At 40.0% G+C, this 13,507-nt stretch overlaps 1 protein-coding gene across 2 annotated transcripts in view; it reads right to left on the bottom strand.

Moving 5' to 3' along the window:
- The window catches only part of NME7 (NME/NM23 family member 7), a 69,382-nt gene that overhangs the window by 32,715 nt on the left and 23,160 nt on the right, over positions 1–13,507 (bottom strand). For both annotated transcript variants that reach the window (XM_032219190.1, XM_032219189.1), the window contains exons 3-7: positions 13,294–13,460; positions 10,256–10,366; positions 9,785–9,835; positions 7,154–7,361; positions 396–501 (exon numbers count right to left, since the gene is read on the bottom strand). In XM_032219190.1, the coding sequence (XP_032075081.1) occupies positions 396–501; positions 7,154–7,361; positions 9,785–9,835; positions 10,256–10,366; positions 13,294–13,460 (643 nt within the window). The remainder of the gene's footprint in view (positions 1–395; positions 502–7,153; positions 7,362–9,784; positions 9,836–10,255; positions 10,367–13,293; positions 13,461–13,507) is intronic.

The following is a 13,507-nucleotide window of genomic DNA, read 5'->3' as shown; positions in this document are numbered from 1 at the left end:
AAGGTCAAAGTGGTTTCGCACAGCAGTCTCTTGCCAATATCTCTGCAGAACTTGTTAACCCAAATAATTATTTATGTGGTTTATGTACTTTAATTGCACACAGAGAACATCTCCATCTGATTCTGCAAGCAGGTCAGCTGGAAATCATCAGAGCCTAACTGCTAAACAATGTGCTGGTAGAAAAGACTTTTGTCAAAGAAGGGAAAAATAATCAGCAGCAACAGGAAAACAAGTCTTTATCTCTGCCACTATAAGTATTAACGTTAACAAAAAGGAACAACATTGCTTGTTAGAATCAGGCTGAGATAGCTACCATTCTGGAAATGATGTATATGACTACTAACTAGATAAAAAGAGGACCAACAGGTATTGACTCTGCAAGGTATATAACTAACCTTCTTTAACTGCATGAGGTTTAATAACACAGCAAGTACAATGTGTGTACGTGGCAGTGCCAGTAGGTCCACGGCCTCCATTGGAAGGAAAGAATAATTCCAATTCCTAGAAATAATGAGAATTAAATACAGAAAATTAATAGGGTCTCAAAGCACTCAGATAACAATAGTCAGATTCATTGGTTTTCATTCCATTCCTTATTTTTTAACATATTTTTGAAAGTGCCTCATCTGATTGTTTTATCATTCAGCATAGACAATAGACTTCCAAACACAAAGATCCAAACCAATACCAATTTTCAAAATATTCTCAAGTACAGGTAGTCCCTGACCTATAACCATTCATTTAGTGACCCTTCAAAGTTACAAAGGCACTTAAAAAGTGACCTACAAACTTTTTTCATGCTTAAAACATTGCAGTGTCCCTGTCTCATGTGATCAAAATTTGAACACTGGGCAACTGGCCTGTATTTATGAAGGCTGCAGTATGTACACTGTCATGTGATCACATTTTGCGACCTTCTGACAAGCAAAGTCAATGGGGATGCCAGATTCACTGAACTTTACAACTGAAATGATTCACTTAACAGTAGTGACAAGGAGGTTTGTAAAATGAGGCAAAATTCACTTAACAATTATCTGGTTGTATTGGAAATGTCAGGCTCATTTGTGGTCATAAGTCAGGAACTACCTGTATGCCAAGAAAAAAATACAATAAATCTTTCACAGAAAAAAAAACATTGAGAAATGTAAGGCAAATTTCAATACTGCATTACCAAGAATAGGCAGGGAGAAAACCATGAAAACCATCCTATGTCACCACAACATATTAATCCTTAACCACCAGATGAGTTCATTATTTCAATCTCTCACAATAAACTATTTAACGCTTGATTTCTTATTAGCTGCTCATATCCTGGAAACAAGGAACTTTCTAACCTGAATGCCACAGGACTAATGACTTTGTTGAAAGAGGTTTAGACTATTAGAGTGAATCAGGTAGGCCAGAAGAAACAAAAGAACAGCAAGCTATAACAGGTGACTTAATAGCCTGAAAAGATGAAAAAGCCACACACCCAAGACGACAAAAACATAACAATCCAAATCCCAAAGCAAGCTGAATATCTTAATGAGAGAATATGTGTCTTTCAACCAGAAGAAGGGAGAGAAAAAACAATCAGAGCTAATGATTTAATGAAAAAGAAAAAAAATACAGGCAGAATCAGGTGATTCAATAACATAAAGAAAGAAAGAGGGGGGGGGGGAGGGAAGGAGCAAAAAAACAACCAAATTACAAAAATAAGCTTGAAACCACAGTCCTACTTCCTATTTATCTGTTACAACACAGATACTCTTTTGTTTGTTTTCCTGTTTGCCCACTCTTAGAAAACAGAGGGCCTTTTTACAGGGCTAGCTGCTCACTGGGGAGGGAAAGGTCATCATCAACAACAGCAGAAGTTCTCTTCATGATGAGGTGAGATCCTTCTACTGTGATGGTGGTGTTTTAAATACAAAAATGCAGACTGGATTGGGTACTAGAACACCCAACAGCTACAGAAAAGTTGAGGACCATGATTTTAAAAATTCAATCAGCAGAAATCATCTATCTCAAATTCATGGAACTACATGAGCTGCTCAATTGAAAAGTATGTACATATCCTGAATATATTCTCTCAGACCTGCAATTTTAATATCTATTCAGAGATATTAATCTCCAATTCTTTATCCCAAAGTTGGTCTTCACAAACCAAGTAATTGCTCTTCTACTTTACCAATACAGCTTCTGCTATCCATCCATCCATCCATCATCCATCCATCCATCCATCCATCCACCCACCCACCTACATATATACCGTATTTTCACCCATATAACCCGCCGGTTATATGCGTTTTTTACATGCACAGCGCCCCCTGCGGGGTATAAAAGTGGGCGGGGTATACGTAAAATATTTTACACAGATTAACTAAAGGGAGAGCTTGGGACCACCACTTTCCTCGCGGCAGTGGGCTGGCTCGGCGGCTCGGGCTCCTTTTCTCCCTTTTCCTGCTTGGGTTTCGGGACGCCTTCGTGAAAACCCCACCCCTGGCTATGGGCGAAGCGACCAGGAAGAAGCAGGAGGTGAGAGGAAGCCCGGATTCTGCAGCCCCTCGCCTTCTCTGGGCTTGGAAGTCCGGCAGGAAGGGAAGGGGAGCAGGAGGCGGCGCGGCTGTGGCTCCGTTTTCACACACACACACACCCCTCCCTTCTTCTGCTTTGCTCTGTGAAAGGGCTTCACTGCCGAAGCATTTTGGTTTTAAAAAAAAAAGACCGTCCCTTTCTCTCTCCAGTTAACAGGGCCAACCCAAGTGGTGCATTTTATCTGGGAGACGCCACGCAACGAGGGAATCCCCTTTTGGGGGGGGGTGTGAGACGCTGACAGAAAAAGGGCAAGCAGTGGCCGTGTGAGGCGGCCTTGAGAGCTCCAAACAACCTACCGTACTGGCTGGCGAGGTTAGTTCTTTAAAGGCCGTTGAAAGCTCCGGGGAAACCCCTTTTTCCGCCCTCGGAGCCCCCGGTGCTTCCTCAACCCCCCCACACTTTTTCCTCTTTGGTTCACCCCACCCCCGCCCTCAAGGGCCCGGGACTCTGGGAAAGTGTGCAGCTGGGGGGCTGGGGAGGAGAGAGCGTCTACCGTTCCTCACGGGAGGCACTTCGAGCCCCGCCGTATCTGAGAGGCTCTTAGTCGTCGGTGTGGGAGAGGAGAGAAAGGTTAAAATGTTTTTGAAACATAAAAAGAATCCTTTGTGGGCAAACTTAAAGCTGCTGGGCTGCACGGGCTTGCTGTAAATTGAGGGCATGTTTTGCCTTTATTTATTTTGCCGCCTCCCCTTCCCTTCCTCGGAGGGGAACGCTCGGAGCAAAAGGGACCCCCGCCTCGTTAAAGCCGCATCCGACGCTTCACCTACAAACGATCCCGATTCTCCCGCGTCCTTCCTTCCTTCCCTCCCTTCAATGTACCGTACTCTTTCTATAAAGAGAAGGGAAGCGTGAACAAACTCCGGGCAGGAGATGGGCTCGCGTAGAGGTACCAGAAGTTTAACCGTTTCACCTAAGCCACAGCTCGTCCTCTCTTGGGACAGCCTTCCGCCGACATTAAAACGATGCGTGAACTTGCGAAAAACTGTGGCAGGCACGGAGGGGAGGGAGGGAGCGAAAAAAGAAGCGAGAAACGGATATTTTCTCCCTCTCGTGAAGGGGGGAGGATCTGGTGCTTTCCGGCTCGGGCTCCTTTTCTCCCTTTTCCTGCTTGGGTTTCGGGACGCCTTCGTGAAAACCCCACCCCTGGCTATGGGCGAAGCGACCAGGAAGAAGCAGGAGGTGGGAAGAAGCCCGGATTCTGCAGCCCCTCGCCTTCTCTGGGCTTGGAAGTCCGGCAGGAAGGGAAGGTGAGCAGGCGGCGGCGCGGCTGTGGCTCCGTTTTCACACACACACACACACACCTCCCTTCTTCTGCTTTGTTCTGTGAAAGGGCTTCACTGCCGAAGCATTTTGGTTTAAAAAAAAAAAACACCGTCCCTTTCTCTCTCCAGTTAACAGGGCCAACCCAAGTGGTGCATTTTATCTGGAAGACGACACACACACACACACACACACACACACGACACGACACGTGCGGCAGGAGGAGCGGCGTCCTCCGCGCTCTCGGCTGCCACAAACGCCACGCAACGAGGGAATCTCCTTTTGGGGGGGGGGTGAGGCGCTGACAGAAAAAGGGCAAGCAGTGGCCGTGTGAGGCGGCCTTGAGAGCTCCAAACGACCTACCGTACTCCGTTTTCACACACACACACACCCCTCCCTTCTTCTGCTTTGCTCTGTGAAAGGGCTTCACTGCCGAAGCATTTTGGTTAAAAAAAAAAAAACACCGTCCCTTTCTCTCTCCAGTTAACAGGGCCAACCCAATCCCGCGTCCTTCCTTCCCTCCCTTCAGAGCGAGGAAGCGGCAGCCCGTCCTCTCTTGGGACAACTTGCGAAAAACTGGAGGGAGGGAGCGAAAAAAGAAACGAGAAACGGATATTTTCTCCCTCTCGTGAAGGGGGGGGGAATCTGGTGCTTTCTCCGCTCGGCGACTAAGAGCCTCTCAGATACGGCGGGGCTTGAAGTGCCTCCCGTGAGGAACGGTAGATGCTCTCTTGCCTGCCAGAAGGGAGCAAAAAAATAACAAAGGAGCGGAGAAAGCACCAGATCCCTCCCCCCTTCACGAGAGGGAGAAATCCGTTTCTGGCTTCTTTTTTTGCTCCCTCCCTCCCCTCCGTGCCTGCCAGAAGGGAGCAAAAAAATAACAAAGGAGCGGAGAAAGCACCAGATCCTCCCCCCTTCACGAGAGGGAGAAATCCGTTTCTGGCTTCTTTTTTTGCTCCCTTCTGTCTGTGTCGTCTCCCAGATAAAATGCACCACTTGGGTTGGCCCTGTTAACTGGAGAGAGAAAGGGACGGTGTTTTTTTTTTTTAAACCAAAATGCTTCGGCAGTGAAGCCCTTTCACAGAGCAAAGCAGAAGAAGGGAGGGGTGTGTGTGTGTGTGTGAAAACGGAGCCACAGCCGCGCCGCCGCCTCCTCCCCTTCCCTTCCTGCCGGACTTCCAAGCCCAGAGAAGGCTTCCTCTCACCTCCTGCTTCTTCCTGGTCACTTCGCCCATAGCCAGGGGTGGGGTTTTCACGAAGGCGTCCTGAAACCCAAGCATTTTTTTTTCTATTGAATTTCAAGATCTCTCCCTTGAGTTGAGTTCCTCCAACCCCTCCCCAGCTCGCCCAGGCTTTCTCCTCCGATTGGTTTTAATGGGTAGGTCCGATGGAATAGCGCTAATGTAATGTTTGCCGATGGCTTACTCATTGCGGGTTATATAAGTGGACGGGGTATACGGGAAACATTTTACACGATCTTGAAAATCTGCAGGTTATTCGCGTGGGCGGGTTATTTGCGTGGGCGGGTTATATGGGTGAAAATACGGTACATACAGTACATGCATACATACATACACACACACACACCAGTGGTGGGTTCCGGATCCCGGTGCAACCGGTACGGTGCATACTTACCGCCCGCGATGCTCCAGCTGCTTGGCGGAGCGTGGGGCAGGCACCGTAAGCTCCCTGCGCGTAAGCCCCGATCAGCTCAAATACAGGTAAGGAGGGCAGGCGGGCATGCGGACCCTCCGGAGCACCGTACCAGAGTGGTACCTGGTGCTCAAAGCAGCCACCGGTACGCCTGTACCAGGGCGTACCGGTCGTATCCCACTACTAATACACACACACACATACTTTCCCCATTAGTGGCCTGTTTTCTCATGAACAGGACCCTGAGGTAAAATCTCAGGCTAGCAAGGGCACCTGTGAATTGGATCACCTATTATTTCTCCCAGGTACCTTGACTCAGTTGTGGCAGATGTTTTCACTTATGAAATGCCTGTTGTCTTCTACAGTACAATGATCCTGAGTTGCTAAGTAATCTCAGTATAAATATTTCTCTTTCTCCAAGCAACACAAAACAAGGAGAAAGCTAGAGAAGATAAGAAAATTGGGAGAAGGATAAATCAGTAGAAAACAGAAAGACATTTCAAGTGCCAAGTACTAATCCTTCTTTTTTGCCATCCTAATTTATAATCTCTTAAATTTAAAAACTTTCAATGGCATCAGCATGTGGTATACCATTTTATAGTTGTATAACATTCAACAATGTATAAATTAATGGATTCTTTAACTCTTTACAACCCATAATCCCACTGTTAAATACATAATACCACATTAAAATACTTTTAAGGATTCACAGCAGGGACAAATAAGGGAGTAATTAAAACACTGCCAGCAGCGCTATTCTTAGCTCCTCTAATCAACATCAAGGAACATGTTTCCATGGAAAGAAAAGCAGGCATCAGAAGGTAAAATGCAAATATACGGTCCAATCTGTTTTCCTATACCTTGGAAAGACTCATTTGAAGTTTTGGCTTCAGATGATCTCTTTAAGATTATTTAATCCACCATAATAAAAAGTTAGGAAACTATAAAAAAAACTGTATGGCTACGCATTATCATTTATTGTTTCAATTCGAACAAGATGAAAATTAAAAAGAAGTATACATTATATATCTTATTTTAGCCTGTGAGATTGACTATTTCATGTATTTAGAGTATTATCATGCAATTTCTCCTTTACCAGCTCAGGGCAATATTTGACTGAAATCATACTACCATTATTCAAAGTGACGACAATATAGGGGAGGCTTTACGGTGAAAAAAATGAGATGAAGTGGTATAAATGTAATTGGTTACACAGTACAGTGGTTTTTCTGGACAAACCCTGAATCAGGAGGGTCTTACTTATCTAAAGTGCGGGACTGGACATGAGAATACTCGGGTTCGTTGAAGCAATCTTCATAACAAATCACTAAATATTTTTCTAAAAGCAAACATTTTGGCCCAGTGCTAAGAGTTTTGTGTTAGCGATAAAATATGCCTTAGGATCTGCTACTGTCTTAGCAGGATTGTCTCATTTGATCAAAGCTAAGATGAAAGCTATGGAATTAGGAGGCTAGTCAATAAAGAACTACTGGTAGTAGTTCTTAAACAGGGTTTAGAAAGAGGAAACGGTGTTCAGTCTACATATTTACGTGCATCAGTGAAATAGATTTAATTGAGAGATATGAAAACATAATTCTTATAATATGCTAACAAGAACCAAGTCATGTGCAAAATGGGCTATCAAATATATATTTGAGAAACTTACACTAGCAGCAGAGGCAAAGGAATCAGGTCCATGAGCCACATTTCTTATGCTGTCACTTCCAAAACGTCCTCTAATGGTGTTTGGAGCATCAGCTCGTGCCACAACTGAATTTGCAGGTCCTAATAAGTCTTTCCATCTACCTATTGCATCATCTCCCAAAATCTCCATGGCAACAACAGGGCCACTTGTAATAAATTCAAGAAGCTCACTAAAAGCAAAAAATAGAATAGTCAGAATACCTGGGAAACCAAATGCTTCAAGAGGATTCTTCTGTCCTAAACAGAACAATAACAACAAAGTTGGATACATAGCACAAATATTAACCTACTATAGTAAAGCAGTAATTTGCAGAAAAATCTTATTGGAAATAATTTCACAATACTATTTTCAAAACAATACTTTGTTCATTCTCTTATCTTTTGCAATATCCGAAACTATTTTAAGAAAAGCAGAACTGAAAAAAGATAATAGATTTGCTGACTACTCAATAACTCTGATCTTATGTTTAACTGCAGAGTAAACAGTTAACAAAATTTCTAAACTTTTGGCTCCTTAGGAAGTGGCAGCTTAGAGACCAAATGAAGCTTGCCAAGTTTATCAAGCCAGGCATCTCTCTTGGTAGAACTCCATCTATTATTTATGTACATATATGGGCAATCCTGTTCAAAGAAACAAAGTACTGGTCTCAGTGTGTATGTAAAGCACTACAAAATAAATTTAGCACATCAATACTGCTCCCAGAAACAGCATGTGCCTAATTAAGTGGATAATCAGGAATAAGTATAGATCATTGAATTTTCTAACATTACTTTTAAATAGGTAGTCCTCAACTTACAACCACAATTGAGCCCAGAATTGAAGTCATAAGTTATTGCAGTCATTGAGATTAAGTGCTCACATGACCACCTCAGTCAATGACCTCAATTCCATCATTCCCAGTTGCAGATCAACTGGATTGTTAGGTGGAGTTTAGGTAAGAATCATTCTCCCTCCTATCCATGCTATTTTGGCTCAAGACAGTGGTACTTCCAGCGGTGATCCCAATTGCCCCTGCTGCCCAACTAACTGTCACCACATCAAGCCATTGATATGATTCCTTTTGCCTCTGCAACCAAGTTTCCCCTAACTTCGTCAAGCAGGCAACCTTTCCTTCTGCAAGCTGGCATTTCATTGGAAACTTTCTGGTCTTCTCCAAATCTTATGAAAATGGGACGTATGGTTTGAAGAATAGCTGGAGCCTTGTTCTTGCTTTGAGAGCCTCATTTCCCCATATCACATGTGGACCATTTATTTTGCACATCGCAAGGGCTTTCACATAAAAAGAGATATTGGTTTGAAGAAAAATCAAGGCGGTGAAGGTCAATTGGGCTGCAGAGACAAATGCTGCTGCTGCTGCATGCATCTGTGCAAGCGGCCAAACGAGGGGGAGGGGATATGCAAGGGGAGTTGCAGTATCCCCAAGGTTGTAAGGGCATGTGAGTTGCAAAGCACTTGAATTTTTATCTTGTGACCTTGGCCGCAACTTCAGGCATGGTCATTTCATTTGGTGACATTGTCATTGCAGCTGGTTGCTGAACATATGGTTTTAAGTTAAGGACACCTATAACAAGGTGTAATGTGCACAATTGACTCCCATACTCTACCCAATAGACTTTAAACCAAAGAGCATGCTGCTGTGTCCTGGAACACGAAGATAGGCAGCTTATGAAGTTGCCTACTCCTAGTCTCCTGGAAAGGAGGAATTAACTTTATATTTTGTAATAATAAGAAAAAGAATACCTTTTTTAATGCACCACAATATCACTTTTTGGCAGCAACCATCAATTGCTATAAACAAATGATTGGCCTTCAATTTCCAGTCTGTCTATGCTAACTAACAATAGCTTTCTACTGATATACTGGATATTTCATAGACTGAATCATTGAATCTTCTGACACAGCCCACAGTACTATACTACTGTACTATAGTACTATACTACAGTATGATACTATAAAGTCAATTTGCTTAAAGGTAAGGAAAATGAAAAGGACTGAGACCATTCTGAAAGAAAAACACACTGCAAAAAAACTAAGTATGCAATACCAAATAAAATGTAGAATGAAACCTATGTATTAAGATAAGACCATGTATACTCTTGTAAGAAAATTTCAAAGATGAGAAAGTGATGAAAGAGTATTTTTATGTTGTTAGAATGTGTTTTGTTTATTAGAAGTATCAGAGCGGGTTGCAGGACCTACCTGATACTTTAAAAAAAATGTAAACAAGGCCCAAAATGATTAGCAGTTGAGTAGAAGACCACAGGAATTTTTTAATGCTAAAATCAAAAATACATTTTAGAATGTAGCAATAGAAAATGATTTATTGTTATCAAGAAAATCACATGGATATGTCAATGAAATCACCAGGAGTTGAGTTTGACTTGGCTATAAACTTGACAGAATTGAAAGTCAAGATTAACTGTCCAATTCTGTACAACGAAAACAGTATAAGAGAAGTCTAGTTTTCTATGCTTGTCATGTTTATGTAAATAACTCAAGGGACATAAATAGAAAGCAACATGGTAAGAGTTTTTATTTAACGAAATGTAACAAATAAGTGAAATCACTATGTATACCAAAATATATACTCACTTGTAGTAAGGCTTAGCTTGATGGTCTGCATGTAAATCCATTGCTTCTCCCCTATAAAAGATATTTTAAGAATACTTTCAATATTCTTAATTAATGGCTTCTCAATATTTTAATTAATGCATATAATAATATTTCTAGCATTTTCTTAATAACAGATTGAAAAAAACTCTACAAGCAAGATACCTTTTGTCTTTTTCATTCATTTATTCATTAATTCATTCATGTGAGATCATATTGTATTTATCTTTATTTCTTCCATTCTTGAGCTACTTCATGGTTCAAGATGGAAATGCTAAATATGGTGGTTTCACAGTCAGGCTTTAATAAAATATCATGAGACATAGATTGGCAACAGCTATGCATTTTAGTGTAGTTTTACAAAAAGCTAAAGACTATATAGTTCATAAATCAGTAAAGATTTAAAATATAAAAATATTTCTATTTTTTGAAAAATAATGATTAAAATCTCACCTTGTAAGTTTCACCATTTTAGCCTTCGTTATCGTAAAACCAGAATTAATAATAATATCAATAACCTCTCCAAGTCTGAGTGCTACATCTGGTTTTAATAATGCCAAGGTTCTATTAACAAATTTAAATCAGAAATTTTAAAAAAATTAGCTTATGCATCAACATTACCAAGACAGGAAAACATAATCATATCAATTATCATTATGCGATCATTCCTAGTGCCCAGATACATAATGGAAATATTTGGCCCAAACTTTTCAGTAATACAAATGAGTTTTGACAAGAAGTTGCACAGGAACACATAATGAGGGTATTTCTTTAGACATTGCTGTCCTTTTGTCCTCTTCAGATTCTAGTTAGGGAGAAAGGGACCTTATGTTAGGCAAATAAAGGACCCATTTTTTTGTTAAGCAGCTATATATTAGGAAGGACGTGAAGAAATACGACCCTATGACCCAAAGTAGGGTAGGTAGAGCAGCTAATTATACTTTTGCAATATCATGTTTAATATTCACATGCTGCAAAATGGAAAGATGTTCTTATGTTGGGAGATTATGGTTCTTCAAAAGCCTAAGTGAAATCCAGTAGATTTTTCTTTTATCCTGTCACCCCCATTATCCCATGAACATATTCCTTTGATAACTGCAATATAACTGGAACTCTTGAGCTATAGAACAGTAAAGGAAGAAAATTATACCTTGAGTGTTTTTCTTTGTCAAAAACTCAGAAAGGCACACAATTAAATTGAAATTTTATTTATGGTAGTATTATGGTACTGGGGGTGGGGGATATGCCAGAAATTGGTGTGAAAGAGAAAAAGGAGAGGAGGCAATGTCCCTGATTGTGTAATCACTGTGGGAAACCAATAGTACTGTTTTTGTGTGCTTTCCTAAATTTTCCCTGAGGAAATCAAGTAGCTCAAGCACCATGGTCAGCTCCAAGCCATATAAACACAGCCATCCCAGTAGCGGCTTAGTTTTAACAAATGTCCTAAGGATTAAGTTGGATATTTAGAGACAATACAAGTTTCTAAAGATTTGTCTAGGTCAGAAGACACTCAACAATTGACCTGAGAACTAATCTCCTTCTACCTATCATAAATTGGCTAAACTACTGAACAAGAACTACCCTGAGGTTAAATAAGGAAGGAGGAGTTTGCTGGAGGCTTTTGTTCTTTTGTTTTTCTCTGGGAACAGTGGCTGACTGCGAGGAATGAAGGAAAGAAAGGAATCTAAACCACCACTCAAATTATGGGATGAAATCATCTAGGATGCAAAAAAAAGAGACTCTAGTGTATACAAACTTTTAGATCTAGAAACTATATAATTTTATTTTTTATATCTCAAAAGAAATTACAGATTAATTTTTAGGGTTTTTTTTCTCAGAGGCTAAGTTGCCATTTTAGACGAGCCTATCCATTATTCCTCTGTTGCCTCTCTTCCTTTTTTAAAAATCCTAACACATATTTTCTTTGCTAATTAAAGAGTCCCCTCTCTTTCTTGCTATACAGGTACTCCTTGACTTACAACAGTTTCTTTTTAGTGACCGTTCAAAGTTACAATGGCACTGGAAAAAGTTATTTATGACCATTTTTCACATGTACGACCACTGCAGCATCCCCCAGTCATGTGATCAAAATTCAGATGCTCGGCAACTAACTCATGTTTATGACAGTTGCAGTGTCCCAGGGTCATGTGATTATCTTTTGCGCTCTTCTGACAATCAAAGTCAATGGGGAAGCCAGATTCACTTAGCAACCATATTACTAACTTAACAACTGCATTGATTCACTTAGTAACTGTGGCAAGAAGGGTCATAAAATGGGGCAAAACACACTTAACAACATACATTTTAGGTTTAATTAATGATCATAAGTTGAAGAATATCTGCACTTTAAAAAACCTCTAAATGCTAGTTGACATATATACTTTCATTACTGATTTGTTTTTAGGGGATAATCTGGCATATTAATTTGATGTCAGTAATGTCCTATTGATCAACAATGATGCCAGTAAATATCTTGATCAATAATAATTCTAATGAAGCCAGTGAATCACGTGTACCCTATTTCTCCTCTATTTCAACAATATATGATGTCAGACAATTTTTTTTGAAGAGAAGGATATTTGCTATTACTTTTGTTGTTGTTATCCACATTGCCAAATGTGAAAATGAACAAATGTCAACCTAGTTTTCTTCCTTTCTAAAAATATTTTCAACAGTGCTGAAAAAACTAGTTTGGCATTTGCAGTTCTTTCTAAGTACGGTTTCTGAAAGAAAGAATTTGTAATTATTAGTATTACTTAGTAAGAGACATCAGCACAAAAGAAAACACAGGTTTTCTTTTTTTAAAAAATCAACATATTAATAATTAATGATTAATATATTGGAGCATATAAAAATAATATACAAATATATTTTATACATTCAAACACATTTTAATTATATTATCTAGGAACTTGGGAATGAGTACTAAAAATAAAAATGACTGCCATACATCAGTAAATTTAAATCAGACGAAAAGTAATCTTCTGTATTATTACAATACTGTTATCTTGGGGGGAGGTAATTTTTCTCTTACAGCAATTTCCCATCTTATTTGCCATTTTATCACAGGATCTTAATTCTCTATGTTTCACGGTGTTATTTGGATTATCATAAAACTTAGAACAGCCAACTTTGGCTCTATGTAAATGGTCTGAGTTGTAACAAATCTAATATACTTTTGAACATTTTAATTATAAGCCTCTGATAGTAACTAAGATATATAACCACACAAAGTTAAAGCAGTAGAAAAGTATATGAAAAACAAGACATGATTACAACAAAGAGCTTGCTTCTGTTTTTTTATGTTCACATACTTGGTTCCAGTTTTTCTGAGGCCCCATTTAATTTTCTTCTCCATTTTTCCTTTCATCCATCAGAAAATCCAATGCCTCTAATTCTTGTATATAATAGGATGACTCTCTAAGCAAAGTATATTGATTAACTTACAAAATTGAAAATTCTTCAGAAGTTCAGAAACATCACTTTCTCACCTTTCTTTGCAACTGCCCAACGTGCGAGATGTATATTGATCTGCATATTCCACCAAATTGAGGTGGCGTGAAAAAATAGTAATTCTGTTGCCCACAAAGAGATCTTTAAGATTCAGATCTTCATATTTAGTGCGATTCAAGAATCTGCAGCGATTTTTCATGTCATACTGAAGAGTAAAAAGATAGCTGTTAAATGTTCTTATTTTGTTAAATT

Source organism: Thamnophis elegans, chromosome 6 (genome assembly GCF_009769535.1).
Source record: "Thamnophis elegans isolate rThaEle1 chromosome 6, rThaEle1.pri, whole genome shotgun sequence".
Lineage (NCBI taxonomy): Eukaryota > Metazoa > Chordata > Lepidosauria > Squamata > Colubridae > Thamnophis > Thamnophis elegans.
Note: the sequence above shows the minus strand (reverse complement) of the source record. Positions and strands in the feature narration are given on the sequence as shown.